This window comes from Ciconia boyciana, chromosome 24, assembly GCF_034638445.1.
Source record: "Ciconia boyciana chromosome 24, ASM3463844v1, whole genome shotgun sequence".
Taxonomy (NCBI): domain Eukaryota; kingdom Metazoa; phylum Chordata; class Aves; order Ciconiiformes; family Ciconiidae; genus Ciconia; species Ciconia boyciana.
Window position 1 is genome coordinate 823,143 of NC_132957.1, and position 26,746 is coordinate 849,888.

The 26,746-nt window shown below is 67.3% G+C and overlaps 4 protein-coding genes across 10 annotated transcripts; 2 read left to right on the forward strand and 2 right to left on the reverse strand.

The window, feature by feature from the left end:
- The first annotated feature begins 13 nt into the window (after positions 1-13).
- CACTIN (cactin, spliceosome C complex subunit) lies at positions 14-5,760 on the forward strand. Of its 2 annotated transcripts, none has more exons than XM_072845580.1 (10): positions 14-269; positions 940-1,429; positions 1,986-2,081; positions 2,576-2,721; positions 2,806-2,968; positions 3,100-3,217; positions 3,462-3,654; positions 4,005-4,127; positions 4,295-4,563; positions 5,065-5,760. In XM_072845580.1, exons 1-10 carry the CDS (start codon positions 97-99, stop codon positions 5,553-5,555), a joined length of 2,262 nt encoding a protein of 753 aa, XP_072701681.1. In that variant the 5' UTR covers positions 14-96; the 3' UTR covers positions 5,556-5,760. The 2 variants fall into 2 exon arrangements, with proteins under 2 accessions (XP_072701681.1, XP_072701679.1); XM_072845578.1 differs by having other exon boundaries at positions 15-269; positions 4,271-4,563.
- Positions 5,761-8,494: 2,734 nt separating this feature from the next.
- Positions 8,495-15,750, forward strand: TBXA2R (thromboxane A2 receptor). Of its 6 annotated transcripts, none has more exons than XM_072845299.1 (4): positions 8,495-8,808; positions 11,274-11,370; positions 13,912-14,822; positions 15,210-15,750. In XM_072845299.1, exons 3-4 carry the CDS (start codon positions 14,001-14,003, stop codon positions 15,477-15,479), a joined length of 1,092 nt encoding a protein of 363 aa, XP_072701400.1. In that variant the 5' UTR covers positions 8,495-8,808; positions 11,274-11,370; positions 13,912-14,000; the 3' UTR covers positions 15,480-15,750. The 6 variants fall into 6 exon arrangements, with proteins under 6 accessions (XP_072701400.1, XP_072701401.1, XP_072701404.1 ...); XM_072845300.1 differs by having other exon boundaries at positions 8,495-8,697; XM_072845298.1 differs by lacking the exon at positions 8,495-8,808 and adding an exon at positions 9,095-9,233.
- Positions 15,751-15,918: 168 nt separating this feature from the next.
- Positions 15,919-18,798, reverse strand: GIPC3 (GIPC PDZ domain containing family member 3). The gene is given in 7 exon segments (XM_072845245.1): positions 15,919-16,149; positions 16,227-16,308; positions 16,538-16,650; positions 17,181-17,370; positions 17,372-17,518; positions 17,520-17,888; positions 18,338-18,798. Coding segments are annotated over 7 exon segments (1,311 nt in total). The 5' UTR covers positions 18,596-18,798; the 3' UTR covers positions 15,919-15,997.
- A 116-nt stretch (positions 18,799-18,914) lies between these two features.
- HMG20B (high mobility group 20B) lies at positions 18,915-25,408 on the reverse strand. Its single transcript, XM_072845246.1, has 10 exons — positions 25,375-25,408; positions 24,915-24,990; positions 22,691-22,796; positions 22,212-22,415; positions 21,875-21,995; positions 21,727-21,779; positions 21,344-21,419; positions 20,827-21,042; positions 20,275-20,407; positions 18,915-20,065 (listed from the first exon to the last, which is right to left on the reverse strand). The coding sequence occupies exons 2-10, from the start codon at positions 24,950-24,952 to the stop codon at positions 20,053-20,055; spliced, it is 960 nt and encodes a 319-aa protein (XP_072701347.1). The 5' UTR covers positions 24,953-24,990; positions 25,375-25,408; the 3' UTR covers positions 18,915-20,052.
- Positions 25,409-26,746: the final 1,338 nt, after the last annotated feature.

A 26,746-nucleotide genomic window follows, 5' to 3' on the forward strand; every position in this document is an offset into this window, starting at 1 on the left:
GGCGGGCAGCCGGGCGGGCGGGCAGGCAGCCGGGCGGGCGGCCCTGCGCGCCGGGCGCTGGCAGAGGCCCCCGGGGCGGAGCCGCAGCCGCAGCCCATGGGCTCGGGGTCGCGCAGCCCGGCCCGGCGGCGGCGGTCCCGCTCGCCGCGGCGGGAGCGGGGCCGGGAGCGGTCCGGCAGCCGGGAGAAGCGGCGGCGGCGCAGCCGGAGCAGGAGCCGCAGCCGCAGCCGGAGCCGGAGCGGGGGGCGTCGCCGGGAGCCGAGCTCGGGGTGAGCAGGGACCGGGCCCGGAGCAGCTGGGCCTCGTCTGAGGGGGGACCGGGCCCGGTGAAGCAGGGAGCCGGGCCTCGGTGTTGCCGGGGCCCGGGAGAAGACCGGCCCAGGTGCGGCCGGGGGGGGCTCGGGCGGGCCAAAGCAGGCCGCTCTCCCCGCCGCCGGTGCCCGGCCGGGGTGAAGGCGCCGGGAGAGGCCGCGGCGGGGCGGGGCGGGGCTGGGCCGACCGGGCCGGGCGCCTTCTCCCGCCGGGCCCAGCCCGGGGCGGTGCGAGGGGCCGCTCCGGTGCGGTGCGGAGGCGACGCGTCCCCTCGGCCGGCGGCGGGCGGCCCCGCCGGGCCCGCGCAGGGCCGCGGGGCGGGCAGGGGCAGGGACCAGCGGAGGCTTGAATACGGCCGGGCCGGCGAGGGGTTTGCGAAGCGCCGTCCGTGACAGAAAGCCGGCCCGTTTGGGGTTCTGCCGGGGGGCGGCGGGGCAGAGGGGGGCAGGTACCGCCACGGGAGCGCGTCTGAGCTTTCTCAGCTCTGCCGGTAGCTCTGGCTGCGGCTGGGGTCGGTTGTGCCGCATTTGCGGCAGGGAAAGGCGCTCTCCGCTCTGGAGCGCCTGTTGTCGGACACGGAGCCGGGAACCACCTCCCAACTGAAATACGACTTTCCCCCCACCCCAGCTCCGACTCTGGCGATGAGAGACAGAAATGGAAAAAGAAGAAAAGCAAAAGCAGGGACCAGCACCATAAAAGCCAGAAGAAACACCGCTCGCGGTCCCGGGGTCGCTCTTCCAGCTCGAGCTCGGAGCGCGAGCGAGACAAGAGGAGAGCCCGGAGCAGAGAGCGGCGGAGGAAGAGAGATGGCTCCAAGTCTTCTGTGTCCTCCGTCAGCTCTCCCTCCCCACCGCGGCCCCGGGGCAGGGAGGAGACGGGGCAGCAGCTGAGCCTCCAGGAGCGCTTGAGGCTGAAGGAGGAGAAGAAGAAGCAGGCTGCGCTCATGAAAGCCTTGGAGACACCCGAGGAGAAACGGGCTCGCCGGCTGGCCAAGAAGGAGGCCAAGGAGAGGAAGAAGCGGGAGAAGATGGGATGGGGAGAGGAGTACATGGGTTACACCAACACTGACAATCCCTTTGGGGACAACAACCTGCTGGGCACCTTCATCTGGAGCAAGGTGAGCTCTCCTCTGCGCCCACGTGTTGTAGGAGGCTGCTCACAGGAGATCACGCCCCTGCGGCTGCCACGGAATAGGAGAGAGGAGCAGTGGGGCATCGGGGGGGACCTTTGCTTGAGGTGGGAACATCTATAACACGAAAAGCAGCCACGTGAGGGCAAAGCGCTCATCTAGGGCAGCAGCTGGGTGTTTCTGACAAGCTCAGTGGGGTTTTACCCCCTTTCTCCTGAAGACCAAGGTCTGTAGGAGGAAGGGTGTGGGATCAGGAGGTCGATCAGGGTGCAGGAGAGGGACCCACCTGAGTGGGTGCTGCAAGCTGAGTGCTGGGCAGTGTTTACTGGCGTGTTAGCGCTCGCCAGGTCGGGTGGCCTCCCTGGGCTGAGCCTGGGTTTTGCTGAGGGGCTTCAGGAGTAGGATTTGAGGGATTTGGGCACCTTCGACAGGATCAGAGCTTGCTGGAGCAGCAGAAGTGGGTGGATGTGGTGGCATTTGCTGGCCGGCGAGGGGCTGTAGAGGTTGCTGGGTTCCACAGCTTTGCTTGGCCACTCTGTTTCAGGCACTGGAAAAGAAAGGGATCAGCCACCTGGATGAGAAGGACCTGAAGGAAAGGAACAAGCGAATCCAGGAGGACAATCGCCTGGAGCTGCAGAAGGTGGGATCAGATGTCCCCTCCCTCCCTCTCTCCCACTGTCTGACAGAGAACCCTGTGGACAGCCCAGTTCTCCCAGTCACTCACCAGGAAGTGCCCTTGTTCTTACTGGGGATGCCCTTAGGCTGTAGGATGTAGGATTGGGGAGCGCACAGTATAGTGACTTCTGCTATTCCAGGGTGAGAAGACTCTTCTCTTGGGGTTGAGTCCAGCTCAGGAGGTGCTGAGGAGGATAAGTGCCAGGTCACGGCACTGAGGCACTCGGCTGTGCCTGTGTCCCCTCTCCTCCAGAGGGCTGGCAGCGAGCAGCGAGCAGCCCAGCCCCACTGGCCCACGCTGGCTTTTCTTCCGCATGGCTCCTGGCTCCCCGGGGAGCCTCGGGCCGATCGCAGGAGCCGAGGCAGCTCAGTGAGCAGGGTTACAGCTGCGTCCTCGAACGGGTGTCCTGCGTGGGTGCCCAGTCCTCATGGCCTCACATCTCCCTCTGCTCCGGGCAGGTGAAGCAGCTGCGTCTGGAGCGAGAGCGGGAGAAGGCGATGCGTGAGCAGGAGCTGGAGATGCTGCAGCGGGAGAAAGAGGCAGAGCACTTCAAAACCTGGGAGGAGCAGGAGGACAACTTCCACCTGCAGCAGGCCAAGCTGCGGTAGGTGTACGGCTTCGCGGGGACGGCCCCGCCAGGGAGCAGAGAGGATGGCAGACACCACTCACTGTCCCTCTTCTCACCCAGGTCTAAGATCCGGATTCGGGATGGGAGGGCGAAACCCATTGACCTTCTGGCCAAGTACATCAGCGCGGAGGACGATGACCTGGCCGTGGAGATGCACGAGCCCTACACCTTCCTGAATGGCCTGACTGTCTCTGACATGGAGGATCTGGTGGAGGACATCCAGGTGCCAGCTCTGCCACCCCTGTGCCAGGGCTGGCTGAGGGACAACAGCTCAAGGCTTCCCCTCCTCAGCTCTGCTTCCCTGCCCCTGGTGCGGAGCAGGTGCCTGATGTCCTGCTTGTCTCCTGCCTGCAGGTTTACATGGAGCTGGAGCAAGGGAAGAACGTGGACTTCTGGAGGGACATGACCATCATCACGGAGGATGAGATAGCCAAGCTCCGCAAACTGGAGGCCTCTGGGAAAGGAGGACCGGGTAAGCGGGAGGGCAGAGCCTGGTATGGGTGTCCAGGGGAGTGTGAGCGGTGGGTAAAGCAGGGCGTAGGGTCTGCCGCGTGCACTCGGGCTCCAAGGGGTTCTGCTGGATGGAGGCTGTGGATCTGGCAGCCGTCCCCTGCTGGGGTCCAGCCTTCCGCTGTTGGGTGCAGCCCAGGAGGGTCCTGGGTGAAGGCAGGCTGAGTGGTCGGAGACTGACTGGCCGCCCTTGCCTGTCTGTTCAGGGGAGCGTCGTGATGGCGTCAACGCCTCTGTCAGCTCAGACGTGCAGTCTGTGTTCAAGGGCAAGACCTACAACCAGCTGCAAGTGCTGTACCAGGGCATCGAGAGCAAGATCCGGGCAGGAGGACCCAACCTTGACATTGGGTACTGGGAGAGCCTGCTGCAGCAGCTGAAGGCTTACATGGCTCGGGCCAGGTGAGAGCGGGGACTGTCCCTTGGCCAGGGCTGTGGAAAGGGGCAGCGCAGACCCTGACGTGAGCAGAGTTGGGGAGGCACAAACCCAAAGTGGTGGAGGGGTTTTATACCTTTTCCGAGATGGTTGGTTCTCCCAAGAGGGGAGAAGGGCTGGACACTCAGTCCCTTCTCCAGCAGCGATATTTACAGTGAGGTCTCCAAGAGGGATCCGAACTGGAGGGTTATTTAGCCTAAAACTGTACAAAACCCAGCAGATTTCTACCCGATGTGGTGGGTGTCACAGCTCTGGGCAGTGTGGGCATAAGGTGGTTCTGCTGGGTGGGACCTGACGGCTCATCTCCTCTTTGCAGGCTGCGGGAGCGGCACCAGGATGTGCTGCGCCAGAAGCTGTACAAGTTGAAGCAGGAGCAAGGTGTGGAGAGCGAACCGCTCTTCCCCATCATCAAGCGGGAGCCGGCCTCCCCCAGCGACAGGTACGCAGCCCTTTCCTTGGGGAACGCGGCCATCCGGGCCTCTCCCATGGGGCACCCGGGACAGAAAATGCAGCCTCGTGCTACCGTCCTTCCATAGACAGGCCTCGGGTGAGCAGAGAACAAGGGTACCATCCCCGTCCCAGTTCTCTCTTCTCTCTTCCTTGCAGGCTGGATCCAGAGGAGAGCATTGTGGTACAGCCAGGGCCGTCCTCAGAGCCGGAGGCCGAGCAGGACGCAGAGGCCAAAGGAGAGGCAGAGGGGGAAGCTGTGCTGATGGAGGAGGACCTGATCCAGCAGAGCCTGGACGACTACGACGCGGGGAAGTACAGCCCCCGGCTGCTGGGCACCAACGAGCTGCCCTTTGACGCCCACGTGCTGGAGGCCGAGGAGGATACGCATCGGCTGCTGCTTCTGCGTCAGCAGCTCCAGGTCACAGGTAGGAGCCTCGCGGGCAGGCCCTGCGCCTGCCGGCCTCGCAGCCTGGCTGGCACGGAGGGCGTGCGTGTGCTTTGGGGTGCAGGGCTGGAGGGGGACGCTGCCCTCAGAAAAGGGCGAGTAAGAGCTGGATCTGGAGCATGCATCCAGAGCTGGCCCGGCAGAGGGAAGCTCCCGGGTGGCGAAAGGCGCCGTGGCCCAGACAAGAGCAGGGAGATGAGGCTCAGAGCGCTGGCATTCCCTGCGGGTACCTGCGTCGGGTCCTTCCCCGCTCCCAGCCACACCACCAAGCTGTCTGGGCTGCGGACAAGTGGGAGGAGTTTTGGATGAGTTTTCCAGCACAACTCAGCCCGGTGCCCACCCAGAGTCTGCAGGGCAGTGTGCGCATGTCCGAATCCAGCTCCGCATCCCCTGCCCAGCATCTGCACGCGCAGGAGCAGTGTCCCCACAGCCCAGGCCTGGCTGGCACTGCAGGACCGGATGTCACCTCTCCTCCCTACAGGTGATGCCACCGAGAGCGCCGATGACATCTTCTTCCGTAAGGCCAAGGAGGGCATGGGCGCAGACGAGGCGCAGTTCAGCGTGGAAATGCCCCTCACGGGCAAGGCCTATCTCTGGGCTGACAAGTACCGGCCCCGCAAGCCCCGCTTCTTCAACCGGGTGCACACGGGCTTTGAGTGGAACAAGTACAACCAGACCCACTATGACTTCGACAACCCCCCGCCCAAGATCGTGCAGGGCTACAAGTTCAACATCTTCTACCCTGACCTCATCGACAAGCGCTCGACGCCTGAGTACTTCCTGGAGGCCTGCCAGGACAACAAGGACTTTGCCATCCTGCGCTTCCACGCTGGGCCGCCCTACGAGGACATCGCCTTCAAGATCGTCAACCGTGAGTGGGAGTATTCCCACCGCCACGGCTTCCGCTGCCAGTTTGCCAATGGGATCTTCCAGCTCTGGTTCCACTTCAAGCGTTACCGTTACCGCAGATGAGGGGCTGCTCAACTCCCCTCCGGACCCCTGGTACAGGGGGTGGGCAGGGGGGTCTCGTCCCCCGTCACAGGCCACATCCCACGGACATCCCCAAGGCCTAGCCCAGCACAGGGCCTATTCCTGAGGATTTTCCCTGTCCTTGCTTTTATCCTGAGGGACCCTGAGACTTTGGTACAAATAAATAGGGGTTGTTTAAGCCGTGGCATCCTGTGTGTGGGCACCCCACGCTGCTCAGTACCATGCGGCTCTTCTGCATGCCGTCACCAGCCAGTACCACGCTGGGCCAGCACTGGGAGCTCCCCTGCTCCTCTGGGAGCTCCCCATGCCTCACCCCCATGCCTCTGGGGTCTGTCACCACATCCCCACATGCCCCGTGTGCTCCCATTGCCTGTTCCCGCCCCATGTGCTCCCCTTGCCAGTGCCAGCCCCCTCCCACACGCTTCCATCACCGGTGCCAGACCTGTCCAGCCCAGATGCTCCCCAGCTGGAGCCGCAGTGCCCTCTGCTCCACCTGCCCCAGTGGTCCTGCTGCCACAGACCCCCCTGGGCCCATCGCCCTCCTGGCCGGCCCCGCTGCTGGCACGTTCCCCTGGGACCCAGCTTCCCAGCGTGGGAGCGCCGCCACCTCCCTCGACCCTGGCTGCGGGATGAAAGGGTTCAATGGCTGCGAGGCGTCTGCCTCGGGCAGGGGGGAGCAGCGGGGTGTTAGATGGGATATCGGTTTCCATGGCCTGCAGTCCTTCCCACCCCGTGTCTGAGCAGCTCTCTCACTGCCCTGGGCCAGGGGCAGCTGCGCTCCCCAGACCCCTGTCGCTGAGGTGGGGGTCCCTGAGGGCCTCGAGCGATGCTCAGCGGGTTTCAGGCACCTTGGGGAGCTCTTCAGGGCTGAGCTGGGACTCGCTGGCATCGGTCCCTCCAGGTGATGGCCATGGGGCACAGCCGCATTCGTCTGGGATTGCCCCACCTGGCCCCATCCCCACCAGCTCCCGAACCCTCAGGGTGTCCCTGCTCTGGGCTGAAGCAGACAAGAGGGCATGCTGGTGTGTGAGTAACACCCGGTAGCGCAGCCTCCAGGAAACCTCTGTCTTGGCCGTGAACTATTGCAGCAAGGTTGTTTCCTCCCCACAGGCCTCGCTGCATCCTGCCGCCCGGTACAGCCCCATGGCAGAGGGGCTCAGGAGCTGCCCAGCTTCCCCCAGGACTGGGTCAGAGCCAGCCCTGCTGTGCGGGGGCTCCCTGGCCTCAGGGGCTGCCCCACTGCTGTCGTTTTCCCCCATAGCTCAGGGTCGCCCTGTCCTGCTGCTGTCGGCACCGCTGGCAGGATCCAGCCCTGCGAACCCCGTGGGAGCTCGTGCTCAGGAGGCTCCCACGCCTGCCACAGCCACCCGCGTGTGCCAGGGCGCAGCCTGCCCGGGGATGGGGGAGGCCCCAAGCGCCTCGGCCTGCGCGCGGGTCTCATCAGCCCCTTGGCCCCATCCTGCCGGACGTCCCCAGGCCGGCGGCTGTGCTGGGACACATCCCCCAGCCTCTCCTTCCTGTGCGTTATTTAAAGCCGTTGAGTGGCTGCTTGGCGCAGGGGGGTTTCGGGGCCTGAGCTCAGCGCAGGAAGCGTGCAAAGGCCCGGCCAGGGATGGCTCTGGAGGAAACGGAAAAAAAAAAAAAACAAACCCCAAAGCCAGTGGTTGGATGCCCTCCCTGCTTAACTGCCTGGCAGAGCCCCCCTGCTCACAGCCCCTCTCCCTCCTGGGCACACACCCACACAGGGCGGGGGGACTGCCCCAAAATCGTCCCACTGTGTCCCCAGCCTGGACAGGGTCCATGTCCCCTCCTAGGCACTGCCTTTTCCCCACACCCCTGACTTGGGTCCCTGGACAGAGCCACTGACCGGGCACGAGAGCCTGAACCCTGGGAGCTGCTGCAGCCGGGCGCCCACCACGGCCGGTTCAGGGGCTGCATCCAGCTGAAGCCCAGGATGTTTTTTGCCAGCCCTGGGTGCTCTCAGTGCTCTTCTCCACGTCTCCTCTGTGTTTTGGGGGGAGCCGGTTACATCCCTCTGCCGTGTGGTTTGCCACAGTGCAGCCCTGGGCTGGGGTCGGGAGGCACAGCTCTTTTCCGCTCCCGGAGAGAGCAGCAGCAGCTTGGCCAGGTTCATGCCAGGGTGGTGGCAGGTCTGTGCGGACCCGCTTTTGGCAGCCCCATGCCCACATCCTCTCTGAGTGCAGCTGCACCCCGTACCAGGACAGCGGGAGGGTCGGCACACCCGAGCAGCATCCGGGCACTGCAGCCGGCTGCTGAGCTGGGTTCCTCTCGCAGCAGGGCCGCTCCTGCTGCCGGCACACTCCCCCCGCCAGGGCCAGCCACGTTCCAGCTCCACAGGCTGCCCCTCCGGCTCCAACCGACTGCCACCACCCTCCCAGGCGGTCTTTGCTCCACACCAAGGGATCGAGGGACAGGGTCCGCAGCCCGGCGGTGGCAAGGCGGTGGCAGGAAAACCTCCTGCTCAGGCCTCTGAGCGTCACCCGGCCACCCACACGCCCCGACCTCGCTGGCCTTGATGGGATGCTAGGTGCACAGGATGGCCCTGCGTCACCCGTGGGCTCAGACGCTCCCAGCGCTTCAGAGCTGGGTGGAGATGCTGGTGCCAGGGACGGGCTCTGCCCTCCCCGGCGGAGCACAAAGAGCAGCCGTGGAGGCCATCGCATCCCCTCCTGTGGCTCCCACGCCCCAGCAGGACAGTGCCTGGGGACGTGCCGCCCCGGCGAGCCTGGCAGGCCGCGGCTTCGGGCAGCGCAGTGACACACCGAGCGCAGAGCAGTCGGGCTGGGAAAACGCCCGGTGTGCGAAAACCCCCGGGCTGCATCCGGCCGCGTCCCCTGGGGCAGGGACGGCCGGGGCTGCGGGGAACACCCGCCCACGTCTGCGTGGCTCCTCGGCCTCCTCCGTCCTCCTTCCAGGAGCCGCTGCCTCCCGGACCCTGGGTCTCGGAGCCCCTGCGGGGTGAGCGGGACGTCCCCCTCCCAGGCTGGAGGACGGGGCCCCGCTGCGGTGCCGGCCCGGGAGCGCCGTGCCCATGCGGGTCCCGCCGTACGGCGGCGGCACGGCGGGACTGAGCCCCCCCTCCGGACGCAGGAATCCGGCCCGGGTAAACAAATGAGTAACCCGGATAAGAGCCCGGCCCCGCTAAATATAGCCGGGGCGGCGCGGGGTCGGGGTGCCTCGGTGCCAGCCGGTTCTCACAGCCCCGCGGGGACAGGTGAGGCCGGGGGACGCGGCCCCTCGTCCCGCCCGTGGGCGCTGGCGCCTTCGAGGCCGGCGCGGGGGCTCGGCGCGGGGGCTCGGCGCGGGGGATGCCGCCGGGCGTCGGGGCCGGGCCCGGGCGGGGCGGGGGGCGACGGGGTCGGGGGGGTCGGGGCGCGCGCCCCGCCGGGGAGCCCCGTCCGGAGCGGGGGAGGGGCCCGGCGCGGGGCCGGATCGGGCCCCTGTTTCGGGGGGCGCGGGGCGGGGCCGGGGGCGGGGGCGCTGCGAGCCCGGCCCTTCCCCCGCGCCCTCCCGCGGGGCCGGGCTCAGCCGGGGTGGGCTGAGCTGGGCTGAGCTGAGCCGAGCCGAGCGGAGCCGAGCCGGGCTGAGCCGAGCCGGGCCGGGCTGAGCCGCGCCGGGTGGGGTCCCGCCGGCAGCGAGGTAGGGCCCGGGTCGGCGGCGGGAGGGAGCGGCTGATGGAGGGGCCGGGGGGTGCACGGCCGGGGGGGGCGGGTAGCGCCCGGAGGGTCTGGGAAGGACAAAGAGCCCACAAGGCTGGGATGGACGGACGGAGGCGAATGGACAGACAGACCGCAGCGCCGGAACGGACGGGCAGAGAGACTGGGATGGACGGCCCGAGGGGCTGGGATGGACGGCCGGACCGCAGGGCTGGGACGGAGGGACGGAGGGGCTGCGCGGGGCGGCGGGGCCGGCCGGGCCGGTCAGGGCTGGCTCAGCCGCCCGGGTTGCACAGAGACCCGAAGAGCCGGTGCGTTTCGGGGGGCGGGAAGCGGTGACCCCACGGGGGGGGGACACACGGGGACGTCGGTGCCTCCGCTCCCCTTCCGGCTGGCGGTGCCCTGGGCTGGGTGTCCGGGGCCGGCACGTCCCAGGCTCCCCCCGGCACCAGGATTTTGCTTTCGGGGCTTCCCCCGCCGGGGCGGATCCCGCCCCTCCGAGGGGCTTCGCCAGCGCAGCCCCCGCCCGCCGCCCTCCCGGCTGCGCGGCGCTGCTGGGAAGGGCCGGGAACGGGCCGGGAACGGGGCTCTGCAGGGCGGCCGGCGGGGGCGGCCAGCGGCAGCTTCGAGCCCTCGAGATGCCGCGGTGCTGCGGCCGGGGCAGCCCAGGCGCGGGGGCCCTGGCTGCCCCCCCAGGGCTGCCGCCTCGGGGGCACGGCGCTGCCCAGCCCCGGCTCTTGCACCCAAGGGCGCCCAGGGCGAGCCCCCAGCCGCCACCGCCTGCCCTGCGCCGGGGACCCTGGGGACGGGTTGGGACGAGATGGGACAGGGACTGTGCTAACCATCCCCCAGCCAGCCCGGAGGGTGAGCGGGTTGGGGACCTCTGTCCACAGCAGGGACAGACGAGGACAGCCACCATGCCTGGCAGGGACCGTCCCTGCTGGTGGTGGCACTGCTGCCCAGGAATGTCCTCTGTCCTGGGTGTCCCAGGGGTGTCCCTGCTGCAGGCCAGGCCAGCTCCCCTGGCAGCAGGTCCCTTTGATGGCTGTGGATCCAGGGAGGGACGCTGGGGCCCTGCCGGGTCCCCGTCCCCATGACATGGCCATTGCCTTCCCCGACGCAGCTGATGGCCTTGAGCTGATCTGCTGCCCAGAGAGCCTGGGGGGCGGTTGGCGGTGGGACCACCTCCATCCCTGGCAGGGACAGCTGTGCCCGACGGCGTCCCATGGGACCACCTGCACAAGGGACGTCGGGCTGGAGAGGCAGAAGGGATATTGCAGAGAAAGTCCTTGTCCTTCCAGGACAAGGTGGGACGGGGCTGTCCCTGGAGAGGTCCAGCAAGCAAAGAGGAGGGACTGAACACGTGAAGGACAAATGCAAACGCCCTGCAGCATCTTCTGCACAGCTGCCCTGCAGCCGAGGACCACCTCCTGGGTGTCAGAGCCCAGGCTAAGGGGGCACGCGGGGTGCGGGGGAGTCGCTGCTGCCCGGTTTGGGGTCTCTTTGCAGGCATGTGGTGCCCTGCTGCCCAGCAAACCTCCCTTCCCAGCCCCCCCAGCCTGATCCTGCCAGCCCCGTGCCCAGCCCTGCCTGAGGAAGCCTGGGGAAGCAATAGGCTGGGGCGGGAGCTGCGCTGATAAGGAGCAGCCTCCCGAGCTCTCCATTAGCTTTCCCTCGCTAACCTCGGATGTGGCTAGGGCAGGAAGAGGCAGAGGCAGGGCAGCCTGCAGTGCATCTGCGACCTAATGCTGACCCACAGGCTCGCACGGCATCAAGAACCCCATTAGCACCTGCACTGGCCCCCGCTGCTGCTGCCAGCACCTCTCGGCCTCCAGCAGCCCATTTTGGAGACAGCTCCTCTCCACCGGGATTTTACCCCAGCACCCTTTGCCTTTACTCATGGCCCAGCCCTCGCTCCCATGGGATCTCCGTGGGAGAGGGTTTTGCCAGTTGTGGAAACCCCAAACCCAAGCGCACGGGGTCGGCAGGGACAGGCACTGGGCTTAGGGTCTCTCCTCCGCAGGACCTGCCGTCCCCACACGCATCCTCCTGCGGTGCCCACCTGCGATGGGGGGAGATGGCGAGTGAGGAGCCCCCGGCCCCTACATGAACCCCTTCCCGTAAGTGCCTCTGGTTTGCTGTGGCGCGTGCGGGGTTCGGCTCGCTCCCAGGAGTGCTGGCGCTAAATGGCCCCTCTTTAATATTTGATTCCCTCTAAGTGCTGCACGGTCCCAGGCTGGCCGGCCGAGGCAGCTCTGCGCAGGGCGGCACCCGGCTGCTCGGCCCCTCAGCCCGCCCCAGCATCGCGGCTGGTCCTGGGGCAGAGCCCCTGGTGTCCCCAGCCCTGCCGGCAACGAGCAGCGGGTGAGGGTCTGGGTCATGGTTGCGCCAGGGCAGGAGGGGAGGACGGGGAGGGGACGTGGGGTTTGGGGCGCGCAGCGCGGAGCTGCCGGGGCTGGTGCGTGGTTGCCCGGCCATGGTGCCACCGCAAGGAGATTCCCCCTCTGGACACTGTGGGGAGAGGGGTCGGATCCTGCCGCACTGAGCTGGTCGGCAGCCAAGAGCATCCCATGGCTGTGGGTCCCCGGGCGATAGGGGCAGCGGGGCAGCATTGCCACGTGGGCTCCTGATCCTACGCCACGCTGAAGTGAGTGCAGGTCACACACCAGGGCAGGGGATACACTTGAGGACAGTGCTCCGAGAGCGTGGGCAGGCACGTGGCAAGGGACAACTGGAGTGGGGCCTCCGAGCCGTGGCACCCACGTAGCATCACCGTGGGGCAGGGGGGGAATTTGCCACCTCCCAGGGAGGCGAATCCCAGGGGACACAGGGAAGGCTGGTGGTTCCTAGGGGACCCGGAACCATCACACCGAGGCCTGACCGCATGTCTCAAGGGGACCGTCACCTTCGGGGCTGCCGCTGCCATCCCTTGGGGACTAGAGAAAACAAACAGCGGCAAGTTTTCACTCTTGTCTCATGGAAAAAGCTGGGGCCATCGTGGCGCTGTGGCAGTGAATCACCACCGCGCTCTGCCAGCCGCCCGCGCCGGGACGTGGACGTAGACGGGGACGTGCCCCCACCGCCACCCTCGGCCCCTTCCCCGCTCCCCAGCGGCCGCGGGGCCAATGGTGCAGCCGGCAACGGGGGTGAGGGCGGGGGTGCTGCCGTGCCGGATGGGTGCCAGCACCCTCAGCCCTGCAGCCCGCCTGGATGCAGCCCCGGAGGAGGATGTTGCAATGCCTGGCCCCATCCCAGCCCTGGGATGGACTGTGGGATCAGCGCGCGCCTCGGGTGTGCGCGGTGGCTCCCAGCCCTGCGGCCGCCCTCGTGCCAGGGGCCGGAAAGGGGGTGGCGAGTTGGGTGTGCCAGGCTGTGGGACGCAGCGCAGGGCTCGCCCGGGTCATGGGGACGCAGAGGGGGGCCGGATGCGGGACGAGCCGTTGGGTTTGGTGCCACTTGGGGCTGGCTTGAGGTTTGACGTGGGGACGGGGACAGAGGGCAGGTGGCAGTGCCACCCTGCACAAGGGGGAGGCAGGGGTGCGGGGGGGCACTGCAGCGCGGTCTTCGCAGAGGCAGCGGGTCAGGATACAGCTGGGCATCCCACGGGGGCCACCGGGCCAGGAATGGTGTCAGCCAGCAGTGTGGGGACAGGGCAGACGGGGTGGCAGGGACATCCACAGCCTGGAGAAATGGGTCCCAGGAGGAGCGGAGGGGTCTGGTCCCTGGGGTGCCTGGTCTCCACTGTCACCATGCCTCTGCCCCATCCCACATCACCCCATTTGCAGCCTGGACTAATTAGCGATGGAGGCAGCAGCCCTGGGGCTTCCCAGATGCTGGATGCTTCCTGGCCCCGGGTCACCGCCCAGCAAGCCAGCGTGGCATCGACCGGGCTGCCTATGACCGCAGCTCTCCTTGTGCACCCTGCCACAGCCACCAGGCCAATGTCCCAGTGACAAACCCTCAACTCCAGCTGCCATGGGGCCAGGGGAGGGAGAAGGGGGATGTCACACGTGCAAGCCAGCTGTGTGTCCCGTGGCTGTGGGTTGCCTGTGGTCCCAGCACCGGGGGAGCAGCACGTGGCTCCAGGCGTGGATGTCCCATCCTGTGCCTCAGTTTCCCCACCACACTGCAGGAACGGGGCCTCTCCCCACTGAGCTGGGGGTGCAGAGGGGAAGGCGCGGGGATGGGGGGCAGGGAGGGGGGGGGGGTGGTGTCAGGATCAGGCCCCGGTGCAGACACCCTGTGCCTGCACGCCCCATCCCTCAGAGTGGGTCCCCCCGCCACGGCAGAGGTTGGATGTCCTGGGGGGTGTCTGGCCATGCCCCCCCCGGGGCGCGGGGGGGAGTCAGTGCCGTCAGAGCCAGGCTGCCAGTGCTGCACTTCACCAAACACCCACCACGCTGGATTACAGCCTCATGGCAACAGCCCCATGTGGCTCACGGCCGGGGACGGTTAATCCCGGCCAGCTGCGGGGCTGGGGCCCTCCGCGCCCGCTGCCGCTGCCGCGGCAAGAGCGGTGCCAGCCCGGCCCGTGCTGTGGTCCTGGTGTGGTGTCCCCCTCCACAGCCCGAGGGGTGCCCCACGTTTGCAGGGTCACGGTGGGTGATGGGAGGGCTTGGCCACGGGGCACCAGCCCTAAACTCCCCTCCTTGTCCCCACAGGGCAAGGCGGGATTGGTGTCGGCACCGGCGGGGGGCACACGCCATGGAGCTGAGCCAGGAGGGTGCCTGAAGCTGCCAGAAGCAGCGTGATGGGGTGGGGGGATATGGAGTCCCCCAACAGCAGCGCGACTGGCCGGTCAGACACGTGCTTCGGGGTGTTCAACGCCAGCGATGGCCGCAACAATGCACAGACCAGCATCACCTCACCCTGGTTCTCCACCGCCTTCGGCCTCATTGGCCTCTGCTCCAACCTCTTCGCCCTCTGCGTCCTGCTCAGCTCCTCCCGCAAGCTGTCCAGCCGGGCCCGCTCCTCCTTCCTCGTCTTCCTCTGCGGGCTGGTGGTCACGGACTTCATGGGGCTGCTGGTGACGGCCTCGGTCATCATCCCCTACCACTTCATCAAGTTCACCTGGGCCAAGGTGGACCCTGGCTGCCACCTCTGCAACTTCCTCGGCTTCTCCATGGTCTTCTTCGGGCAGTGCCCACTGCTGCTGGGGGCCACCATGGCCGGCGAGAGGTTCTTCGGCATCAACCACCCCTTCTCCCGCTCCACCAGCATCTCCAAGCGTCGCGCCTGGTCCATCGTGGGACTGGTGTGGGGCTTCTCCTGCCTGCTGGGGCTGCTGCCGGTGCTGGGGCTGGGGCGATACACGCTGCAGTACCCCGGCTCCTGGTGCTTCATCACCCTCCTGCCCGACACCGGCAACGTCATCTTCTGCCTGCTCTTCGCCCTGCTGGGCATCTTCTCTGTGCTGCTCTCCTTCATCTTCAACACAGTCAGCGTGGTGACGCTCTGCCGTGTCTACCATGACCGGGAGTCAGTGCAGCGACGCCGGGACAGTGAGGTGGAGATGATGGTGCAGCTCGTGGGCATCATGATCATCGCCACCATCTGCTGGATGCCCCTCTTGGTGAGGCCCTGGGTCTTGGCATTTCCCCCCCCACCAGACACCTCCTGGCTCTTAGTGTCCCACCCCATGCTCCTCCTGGTGAGGTCCCAGGTCTTGGTGTGCTTCCCCCCCACCACGTCCCTCCTGGTGAGGCCCTGGGTCTCAGTGTCCCCCTGCCGCCACTCTGCACCCTGGGTTGGCACCTGGGTGATGGGCTCTGCGACTCAGCACCGCTCACGGGCAGAGCGGATTCTCCCTGGTAGCAGGTGCCCCAAAGCAGCCTGGGACCCCTCTCCAACAGGCTCGACGCCCAGCCTGGACCCTCATCATCTCCCCCACCCCGGGACAGCTCACGGCCTTTACGTGAAACCCCCCCACTGACGCCTTGCCCCCTTTCCCCCCACACAGATCTTCATCGTCCAGACGGTCCTGCAGCAGCTGCCGGCCAGCGGCCGGATCCAGATGCTGCCCATGGAGACGCAGAAGATGCTGCTCATCTACATCCGCATGGTCACCTGGAACCAGATCCTGGACCCCTGGGTCTACATCCTCTTCCGACGGGCCGTGCTGCAGCGCATCTACCCCAGCCTGCGCCCCCGGCCCTCCATCCTCTCCCTCTACCCCGTCCTCAACCCCTCCCTGCGCCGCAAGTTCACTGCCGACTCCGTCCTGCAGTAGCGGTCCCGGGGACAGGCACCAAGGCGGGGTGACAAGGCATCCCCCATCCCACCCCCCAGGTTAATTAATTGTCCCCATCACCTGCATCCATGGGCTGTCCCTGTCCCCGAGCCCAGTACCCGAGGGGGTGGCAGGGGGCACGGGGCTGCTCCCCCCTCCCTGTCCCCAGCTGAGTGACATCCCCCCCCAATAAAACACAGCTTGTGCAGCTCTCCGTGCCCGCTGGGGGTGAGCACCCGGGGGGGGCCCAGCCCTGCTGCCGGCCGGAGCAACAGCCCTTCTCCTCCAGTCTCTGCTTTAATGAGCCGCGGCCGCTTCCCGCCATGTTTTGGGGGTGCGTGAGGGGGTCCTTGGGGAGGGGTGCTGTGGGCTGGGTGCCCTGCTGCTCCCCCCAACCCAGGCGCAGCTCAGGAGGGTGCGGGGGGGCAGGATGGGGACCCCCACTGGCACCGCCAGCCCCAGGTGGGGTGGGGACGCGGGGAGGGGACGCAGGCAAGGGGCACCACTGGCCCCCCCAGCTACTCCTGCCCCCCCTTGGGGTGGCAGACGGCCGCCCACACCTCGGCCACAAACTCCTGGGGGAAGGCAAACTCGCCCAGCACCGAGTCCAAGTCGCGGGCAAGCTGGGCCACACCGGGGCTCTCCTTCGCCGCCTCCACCATCGTCGAGGCTGGGGAGGAGGAGAGGCATGGTCAGCGGGGGGCGAGGGTCCGGGGTGGGCACCCCCTGCCCGCCCTGCCCGCTCACCCAGCTCGCTGTCACGGATGCCCATGTAGCTCTCCAGCAGGTCGTCCACCCGGCGGGCAGCCTCTTCCTCCAAGGGGCTGGGCTGGGGGCAAGAGGCCCAGGGGCTGGGTGCCAGGGGGTGGGGCACGGCCCAGGGACCCCCCACTCCCACGGAGCTGTGCCCATGGGTGCTGCACGCGTGGGCACCCAGCAACGTGCCCGATGGAGGCGTGGTGCAGGGTTCACCCAGGGGCATGGGGATGCTCATCCCCCCCCCGGGTAGGGTATGAGCGTCCGTGGGCTCCGGGTGGGGGTCTCTGGGTGGGTCTTACCCCCTCCTCCAGCGTGGCCGGGCCCTGCGCCCGCATCCGCAGCGTTTCCTTCCCGCTGGCTACTCTGCCTTCGCCCGGGGACTTGCTGCGCCGCGTCCGCTGCCCGATCATGTCTGCACCCCAGGGTGGGGGGGGCGAGGGGGCGGTGAGGGTGCAGGCAGGGCCTGACACCTCCTGCCCCTCGCTGCCCCCGCCCTGGCCATCACCCAGCCGCAGCCCACGCATGTCCCAGCACCCCGGGGGGCACCACAGGGTGAGCCGTGCATGGGGAGGGGCTGCTCACGGGCAGCACGGGCGTAAGGGACACCCATGGGTGCAGGGTGGGCATGCACACGGTTACAGGGTGCTCATGGGTGCCCAGAACAGTGCGCACAAAAGGAGTGGGTGTGCCCGCAGGGAGCACAAGCAGGTGTGGGGACCCCCTGAGGAATGCCCACATGGGTGCCATGCAGGGGTGCTTCGGGGTACTCACAGGGTGGGGGGTGCAGGGTAGGGGTGCACACAGGGGTGGTGGACCCTGGGGGGGACCTGGTCCCTGGGGAGGGGGCTGCAGGGCAGGAGGGCCCCAGGGGATCAGCCTCCCCACGCTCCTCCCAGGGGTCCCCCGGTCCCCAGGGCAAGATCGGAGGGACCCCCGACTCACCGAAGGCCTTTTTGGGCTGCACCAGGCGGAGGGTGAAGGGCTGAGCCCGGGGCAGCTCCCGCAGCATCCGGGCCACCTCGTAGTGCCGGCAGCCCACGATGGTGTGGTCATTGATGGCCTCGATGCTGTCGCCCACGCACACCGTCTGGATGCGGTTGATGATGCTCCCTTCCTTGATTCTCTGGGGACCGCGGAGGGGGATGGGGGACACACAACGACAGGGTGGCACCACGGGAAGGGCAGGCAGGCAGATGTAGTCCCCATCCCACCCCGCACAAAAACACCTCTGTGGTCCCACGTCCTTTATCAACGGGGTCAGGCAGAGAGGGTCCCCCCAGACTGCACCGTGGTGGGGGAGACCCCCAGGGCCAGGGTGGACCCGGGGGGGGGACTGATGGGAGGGGGGAGTCAGGGAAGGAGCACGGTGCCAGGGATGGGGTGCCAGCAGGGGATGTCACCCTGCGGGGCCACAGCCCCCAGGGCTGCCCCCGGCCCCAGCATGGCCCCACGGGGCGGGTTCACCTTGATGAAAGCGTAGCCAGCCCCGTTGTCCGTGATGGTGAGGCCAAGCGCGTCCTCCGTCTTGGTCACTTCCACCTCCTTCGTCTCGCCTCGGACGTGGGCGAAGATGAAGTCCTCCAGGCTGATCTGTCCCCCCAGCAGCTTCTGCATGTCCACTTTGTGCGTGTTGAGTGTGCAAAAGAGGATCTGCCCCAGGGAACACCATCACTGGGGGCTGGGGATGCCCCGGCAGGGCCGGGGGGCATCGGTGGTGCCGGGGCAGGAGGAGCTGCCAGAGCAGAGGGGTCCAGGGACACCCAGCCTGCCCGGGGACCCAGCGCTGCACTGTCCCTGTGGGCCTTTCCCTCAGCTCCAGGCTACGCAGCAGCTGGCATCAGCCAGAGAATAGGCAGCCCCAGATCCCTGCCCACGTGCTGGGGGGGGAAACTGAGGCACGGAGCCACCCAACCACTCCCCAGAGGAGATGAGACAGCCCTGAGATTAAAACGCTCTTTTCTGGGTCATTTTGGGGGCTGCATTTGCAAGCAGCTGGGGACCCATGGGAGGGCTGGCCACGGACGGTGCCACGGGGTCTGCATCCCCCGCTTTGAGTGCAAAGCCCCCTCCCTGCGCCCCGGCAGCCACAGCCCCCTCACCTCGGTGGGCGAGATGCTGAAGACCTCAGCAATTTTGGCGTAGAGCTCCTTGACGTTGGTGAAACCCTCGATGCGCCCCGTGGGGCTGCCGTGGGCCAGCTGCGTGTGAAACACCAGCCGAGGGCGGGCACGGGGGGGTCGGGGGGCCGGGATGCTCTCGGCAGCGGGCAGCTCGGGGGTCCCCGGCTCCTGCCCCACGCCGTTCTCCATGGGGCTGCCCTCCGGGGCCTGCCTGCCGTGCCTGCCCGCCCGCCGCATCCTGCTGCCGCCACTGCTGAATTATAGATGGGTGCTGCCTCCCGGCTCGGCCGTAAGGTGATCCCCGGGCCTGGGAACTCGATCCGGCGGCACAGGTCACCCACCTGGGATCGGCTGAGCTCTGCCACATAGGAAGGGCCCCAAGCAGGCGGGAGGAGGTGGGAGAGCAGCCAGCCCAGAGCCGGCTCCGTCACCCCCTCCCCGGCTGGGGTTGGGGGCTGCAGCAACAAGCTCAAGGCCGTCACCCTTGCGACACACCCCAAAGCCCCCGGGAGCAGCTCTGAAGCCACCTCTGAGCACGAACACACGGAGCCCAGGCTGGTTGTTTCTCCCACATTTATTTGCTCCCATCTCCATCCCAAGCCAAGCGGCCACCAGGAGATGGCAACCAGGAGACTCATCTACAGAGCACAGACCTCGCAGGCGAGAGACGAGCGGTCGCACAGCAGCCCCGGGTTAAACCCAGGGCCAGATCAACGTAGTGCTAGTAAGAAAATAAGACACTCTCTAATTACACAGTCTGAGATTAGTGACAGGCAGCCCCAGGGACGGCCGACCCCAGCACAGCACGGCCAGGACACGGCTGCCGTCACAGTGGTCCCACGATGCAGGACGGGCTCGGGCAGGGAGGCAGAAGCCGAAAGCCTGTGCGCTGCCCCACGGGCTCCCTGCCGTGGGGACGAAGGGGTCAGTCCCGGCTCCCCCTCCCGCATGAAGATTTTTCTTTTTTGGCCTTCACCGCTGTGGAGGGCAGGAGCTGCCCTGCCTGGTCCCAGAGGTGTGGGGGAAGGAGAGGTGACAGGCAGGGTGACATGGGCAGGGGGCTGAAGACACCCCAGGGGGAGCAGCGAGGGGAAGCAGGAAGATTAAATAAAACAAGAGGCGGGGGGAAGGAAGCCTGCCACCAGACCCGCTGCGGGACAGGGCACCAAGAGGCTCCCCGGGCTGATCTCGGGGCCGGGAGGCAGCGCCGAGCCCCAGGGGCTCCCAGGGCGCCCGGCTGCCTCCCCTCCATCACAGGGCAGTTAACAGCAGCCCCTGGGTCACCCTGAAGAGGTTGATTCGCTCCAAGCCGGTAACTCACAGGCACCGCATCTGCCACCGGACAGCCTTTGGGGAGTCTCTGGCTTGGCAAGGCGGAGCTGCAGGAGCTGGGGAGCTCGCAGGAGAGCGGGGGGGATGCTCACGCCCACCGCTGACCACCTCGCCCAGCGCTGGCTGGGGTCTCTCAGCCCTGTCACTGCTTGGTCCCCAGAAGCCAGAGGTCCTCGGAGATGGTGCAGCCGCGGGGCCCAGCCGTGCTGGGGCTAGGGGGGTCCCAGCTCACTTCTCCAGCGAGGTGCATGGGGTGGAGGGGGAAGCAGCCGGACCACCAGCAGAGACTGTCCCTTGCGTGAGCTCCAAGGGACAGGGCCGTGGTCCGGCCGGCCCCAGGCTCCGGGAGGGACTGGTCCTCTTCACAAGTGTTCGCTGAAGAGGGAGGAAAGCAAGGCTGAATTACAGAGGGTTGGCTTCTCCCTCCCACAGCTGCCTGGAGCAGCTCCGAGCCCCTCTCTGCCCACACCTTCCCTGCTCGGCTCCTGTCACCCACCCTGCCACGGGCTGACCCAGTGGTCCCAGTACTCGCCAGGACACGAGGGCTCTTGGGCGCCGGCTCCGGCCAGCCCTGCCCCGCTCACCTGGCTATCCGGGACAGGATCTCCTTGATGCGCACCACCAGTTTCTCATGCTGCAGCGGGTTGCTCTCGATGGCGCTGTGCAGTTTGGCCATGTAGAAGTCCAGAGTGCTCAGCGTGGGGGTTTCCCCAGTGCCTATGAGGCGGCAGCCCAGTTAGCAGGGCCAGCAAGTCCCACCCAGCCCTGCCCATCGTGCTGGTGACCGGGAAAGGGACCCTGAACACTAGGTGCCACCTCCTGCAGCAGGAGAGAGGCCACCCGACAAAAGGATTTGGGCTAACGTCTGGCCTTGCGGGCGCAGCTGGGACTACGGCTTGAGAGAAGGACGGTTCCCAGCCTGCCCTACCCCGTTACAGGGGAGCCAACCGGCTGTCACATCCCTGGGCTCCCCAGAGCGCGCCCCAGTGCTCCAGGATCCCACCCCATCAGCAGATGAGCATTTATCACCGCCCCATCGCCCCCACTTGTACCATGTGCAGGGCCTTAACGGTGCCCCTCCGTGTGGCCACCAGGCCCCAGCGGCAGGCCGGTCCCCACGGCCGCCCTGAACTCACCAGGGATGGGGAGGGAGGCGAAGCTGGCGGTGAGGGCCTGCCGCACGGACTGGAGCTGCTGCTGCAAGGCCAGGGTCTGCCTCTCCTCCTGGGCCAGCTCCTGCTCCAGCTTCTCCTTGGCACAGTTCATGCTCTCCGTGTGCTTCTGCAGGATGGCGTTCTGCTCCTCAAACTCCGTGTTCATCTTCCGCAGGCGCCGCAGCTCAGCCTCCCGGGCTGCCGGGACCGCACGGCGTCAGCAGGGGTGGCACCTCTGGCTCATCCCAAACCCGATCCCTTCCCCAGCCACGACTTCCAAGAGGCTCAGCGTCACCAACCCCCAGGCTCCAGCCAGGATCCGGTCCCTCTATCCAGCCTCACAAGGGACCTTTCACAGCCGGGATTTCGCACCCGGTGCCAGCCGTGGTCCTGCCCCACGGCATCCAGGCTGCTCCAGCAGCGGCATCGCTTGCTGCAGCCATCCCCCAAGCAAGATGCTGCAGCGCCGGCAGCCCCCACCCCGCAGCCCAGCCCCCACCTTTGTTTTGGTCCAAGAACTCCTCTGTGAAGATAGGCACGTCGAAGGTGGAGAAGGTGTCGCTGCACTCGCCAGCCTAGGGGACGGGAGGGGACAGATCAGGCAGGGCTGAGCCCACCGAAGGGGACGCTGTCTCCTTGGGGCCGGGCAGAAAGGAGGCACAGGGAGAGGGCAAGGGGTGGCCCTGCCTGGGCAGGCAGGGAGGACGGGCAGAGGATGGCTACGCTTCAGGCTCTGCTTCAACGGCAAGTTGGCGCCTTGAAGCACAACCCATGAGTCTCCCTCTGCCCAAACCTGCAGCCAGCCCGGTTCCTGTGGGCCGAACCCAGCGGTGCCACGTGCCTCAGTTTCCCCACACGTGGGTAGACCTGCCAGGGCCTTACCTTCTGCGGGTGCCCATTCAGCAGGGTGTTCACTGCCGCAGAGCCCGCGTCCTCTGGAAAGAGGAAGGAGGTTACCCCTAGGAGCCAGCCCAGCACCCCTCGAGAGGTTCTGGCAGCGAAGCCAACAGCCACTGCTCCCACAGCTCACCTTTTTTGATCTTCTTCTCCTGGATCTTCTCCGTGCACATCTTGTAGGCCTCTGACTGCTGGTATTCCCGCAGCTCCTTCATGTACTGCTGCTTCTCCCGCTCCGCTTCGTCCAGGTACCGCTACAGTCACAGAGGGTCCTCAGCCTGGCCTGGCCCCAGGCTCCCCGGGGGGCTGCTGACCCCTCCCCGCTACTCGAGGCCCAGCTCCTGCTCACCAGCCCGCCTGGGACAAGCTCCCTTTGTGGAGCTGCAGCCAGGCAGCAAGCAAAGGGGTTTGGGGTGCAGGCTCCGGAGCGTGCTGCCCAGCCCTCGGGGGTCTCTCCTGCGGGCCAGTACCTGCTTCTCCGAAAGCTGCAGCTTGCTCCACTCGGCCCCCAGCATCTTGGTGATCTCTGGGAAGGGCAGGTCAGGATGCTGCGTGCGGATCTGCTCACGCCGCTCGTTCAGGAAACGGACGTAGCCTGTCACGGGGGCTTTGGGGCCGTTGGGAAGGATCTTCTTCCTCTTCTTGCCCTTGGGCCAGCCCCTCTTCTTCACCGGCTGGCACCCAGCAAAGGGAAAAGGACAATCCGGCATGGATCAGAGCGCACAATGCCATCGCGCCGGCAGGACACAGGAGCAGCCTGCAGACCCGCCCGGGCCTCCCGTCCCTCAAGAGAAGGTCTGGGTCTTTCCTCGGGCCGTGGCCGCAGCCATGGGCTCACCCAGCTGCGCCTGGGCTGCTGAAGGGCAAGTGGAGGGACAGCCCCAGGCTGGGCAACACAGACCCCGCTCCCGGGGACCGTGCGGGGAGGGATGCAGGCACCGGCACTCACCTCCTCCTCGCCATGCGGCTTCTCGCCGCTCGTCCGTGCTGACTCTCCCTTCTCCTGCTTGATGGCCACCAGGAAGTTTCCATGCTGAGCTTTGCCCGTGGCATGTCTGCAGCCAGAGAGTACCCATCAGAAAGGGCTGGGAAACCACCGGGACTAATGGCGACACATCCCCCGGCAGCGCAGCCTCGTGCTCGCCAGATCCCCCAGCTCCCGCCCACCCAAACAGCCCCCAAACCCGCTACCAGCCCTGGAGTCCCTGTTCCCCTGCAAGGGGAGGCCATGGTTGAGCAATGGGGCTCGAGCAGAGCCCAGCACGGGGCGAGCAGGGCAGTCCTGGTCACACAAAAGCTGCCCCAAGGTCCAATGACGACCCTGGGACCTTTCAGTGACATTTGGAAGGGGGCCGGGAGCCACCAGCGCTGCTCTTGGGGGCAGGTGACAGCGATGGTCACATCCCTGCGTGCCACCAGGGCTGAGGCGCACACCTCGGCGAGGAGTCCCAAGCAGCACAAACCAGTTGATCCTCCTCTGCGAGGGAGGAGGAGCCACGGGGGTTTGGATCCTGGCGCCAGGGGCACCGCCTGGAAGCATCACCCACACCCTGGACAAGCACTCAGGGATAGGGAGAACCCTCAAGGCAGAGGATGAGGGCAGGGCGCCGGCTCGACTCGCTCCAGCCACAACCACTCCATCGGGTTCCTGCTGCCTGCGCCGCCACCGAGAGGCACCAAGCAGCTCTAACGCAGGGCCGGCGGCCCTGGCTCCCGCTCTCCAACTTGATGCCTCATCTTTACACATCAGCACCTGCCTTCAGTGGAGGACGCGGGTCCAGCACCCGGCTCGGCAGAGCCTCCCTGCCCCGGCTGAGCACACGGAGCCCCACTGCAGCATCACCCTGGGGCTCCCCGAGCCTCCCCAGCCCCTTCTCCAGCTGGCTCCGTCCCATAGCCCCTGTCCCGCTCGCACCCTCTGGTCCCCGACGCAGCTCCTGCTCCGTCAGAGCGTGTCCGCTGGCAGAGCGCGGTCGGGCCCCCCGCATGGGGGGAGCCATGAAGGGCTTGAGCGTTGCAGCAAACAGCGCTCGCTTGGGTTTCATCCAAGTCACAAGACATGGTAACTAGCACAGGGCCAAGCACAAACCCCAGCAAAGAAAGAAATCGCTGCTGTGTACCAAAACCCAGAGCGATCCCGACCCGCTCGGGATGCAGCCCAGAGTTTCTCTCACCTGTTTGTCACATCACGTACCTGGTGTAAACCCAAATCCCTTCCGAGACCCCAACCTACCACTACCAGGTTATCACCCATACGAGCCATCCTCGCAATTAATTTGACGGGGGCCCTTTCTGTAATCCCCGGGGACACCCCCTGTAACCGCATTGGTCCTTGCGGATGGAGCGCGTGCCCAGCACAAGCTCTTCCCATTGGGATCCGAGCCTGACCAGCCGCCCTGCACCCCCACGCTCACACGAAAGCCTACGGGAAGGTGAGAGACCATCTCTTCTTCTATCTTCTGGGGGAAAAAAAACCAACATCCCTGAGGCTCTGCACGGGCACGGTCAGCCTTAGGCTTTCTTTATCAGCTCTAACAGAAACATTCCTGCTGATGCCCAGACAGCATCATCGCGCCCAGCCGCCACGGCCGGGAACAGGCTGACACCCTCCACCACCAGACGCCGGATCTCTGCCTCCCCCCTCCGCGATCCGGATTCCTGGCGTGCCTAAGGATGCTTTAAAAAGTAAAGTTATTTCTAGCAAGATTCCTCCTCTTGTCAGAGCCTCCCTCGGCCGGTTCGCTCTGGCACCCACCTCCCTCCACCCCAGAGGTGCCTCCCCCCCCGGCAGGCCCCACGGCCCCTCTGCCGGGACGGCGGTCGACGCCAGCTCGGGACAGCACCGCGGTTCACCCCGCGTGAATCCAGACCTCGCCGGTCTTAACCTCAGCGGCCGCCGCTGTCACGCCAGGGCTCCCGTTGCCCTCTGCTAGCCGGCCCGGCCCGGCGAAGCCCCGGCGAAGGAAGCAGGCCGGCGAGGGCAGCGCGCCGCGGCCCGCAGGAGGGGGACGGCGGTCCCCGAAGCACGCAGAAGGCCCCCAGGCTCGCAGGGCCGGACCGGCCACCCTCCAGCAAGGGACAAAGGCCCGGCGCCGGCAGGGGACGGGCCGAGGGGGAGCGGCTGGCGGCACGCAGGACGCGGGGCCCCGAGCGCGGCGGGGAGCGGCACTTACAGCATCGCGGCAGGCAGCTGCTTGGCGCTGTGGGCCATGGCTCCGGGGCCGCGCGGCTCTGCTCGGGTCCGCGCCCCTGGGGGACAGAGCCGGAGCTGGCAGCCCCGCCCGGCGGGGGACGGGGCGGGGGCGGGCGCTGCGGGAGCTCCGAGGGGGCACCTCGGCGGGACCCCCCCCCCCCGGGCCCCCGCCACTCCACGCTCCCCGGCCTGTGTGCCCCCCCCGCCCAAGCCGCCCCCCCGGAGAGGTCTCCCCCGCGGGGACATCGCAGTCCCGTCCCGTCCCGTCCCCCCAAACGGCGTCTCCTCCCCGGCCAGCCCCCGCCCCCCTTCGGTCCCCCGCCCCCGCCCGAGCCCCAGCCCCTCTGATCCCTCCCCCGTCCTCCCGGGCCCCCACCGCTGCCCCCACCCGCCCCCCCATCGCCCCCCGCCGGGACCCCGGCCCCGGCCCCCGCCCCCACCTTCCCGGCGCCGCCGGTGCCCTCCACCGCCTTCCTCACCTGGCCACGCCCCTCTATTATTATGCAAACGAGAAGCCCGCCTCGGCGCTTCCGATTGGCCGCCCGCGCCGAGCCGTGGCGGGCGCAGCCTAACGCGGATTGGCTGGAACGGGTCACGTCAGAGGTAAGCGGCGGGGAGAGGGCGGGGCGAGGGGTGGGCGGGGCCGGCCGGCGCGGCGCGCGCGCGTACGTTAAGTTCGCGGCGCGCGGCAGGCTGCCCGCCAATCAGCAATCGGCGTGGGGACAGGAAAGTGCTGCGGGGAGGGCAGCGCCTTAAAGGGGCAACGACAGGGCCCGCGGGGCCCACCGCAACCGACCCACCGTGGGTGCCCCCAGGGCCCACCCCGGCGTCCAGGGCGGGGAGCCCCGGGAGGGACCTCGGGGGGCTCCAGTGGCCCCAGTGTGCCCTCACTGCTCCCAGCGCCCCCAGCCCCAGTGATCCCAGCATCCTCCCATTGCTCCCAGTAACCTCAGTGACCACCTCAGGGCTGTCCCAGTGACTCCTGTTACCCTTCCCCAGTGCTCCCAGCAACCCCAGTACCCCACGGCTGCTCCCAGTGGCCCCAACGCCCACCCTTGGGGTCCCAATGGCCCTGAACCCCCTCCCACTGCTCTCAGTGTCCCCAGTACTCCCCCTCAAGGGGGGGGTCCCCCTGACCCCAGTACTGCCTGTACTGGTCCTAGTGACCCCAGGCACTGCCCATACTGGCTCCAGTGACCCCAGTATGCACCCAATTGCGGGTCCCCATGATGCCAGTAGTCACCTCTGTGTCCCAGTGACCCTAGCACTCCCCTCAAGGGGGGGGTCCCAGTGACCCCAGTACTGCTCATACTGGTCCCAGTCACTCCGTACCTACTCAAGAGGCAGTCCCAGTGACCCCAGTACCCCCACACTGCTCTCACTGAACCCAGTATCCACCCAAGGGGTGGTCCCCCCAGAGTCCCAGTGACCCCAGTGCTGCCCATACTGGTCCCAGTCACCCCATGACCTACTCAGGAGGAGGTCCCACTCAGCCCAGTACCCCCATACTGCTCCCAGTGACCTCAGTACTGCCCATACTGGTCCCAGTCACCCCATGACCTACACAAGGGGAGGTCCCAGTCAGCCCAGTACCCCCATACTGCTCCCAGTGACCTCAGTACTGCCCATACTGGTCCCAGTCACCCCATGACCTACTCAGGAGGAGGTCCCACTCAGCCCAGTACTCCCACGCTGTTCCCAGTGACCTCAGTACTGCCCATACTGGTCCCAGTCACCCCATGACCTACTCAGGAGGAGGTCCCACTCAGCCCAGTACCCCCACGCTGTTCCCAGTGACTCCAGTGCTGCCCA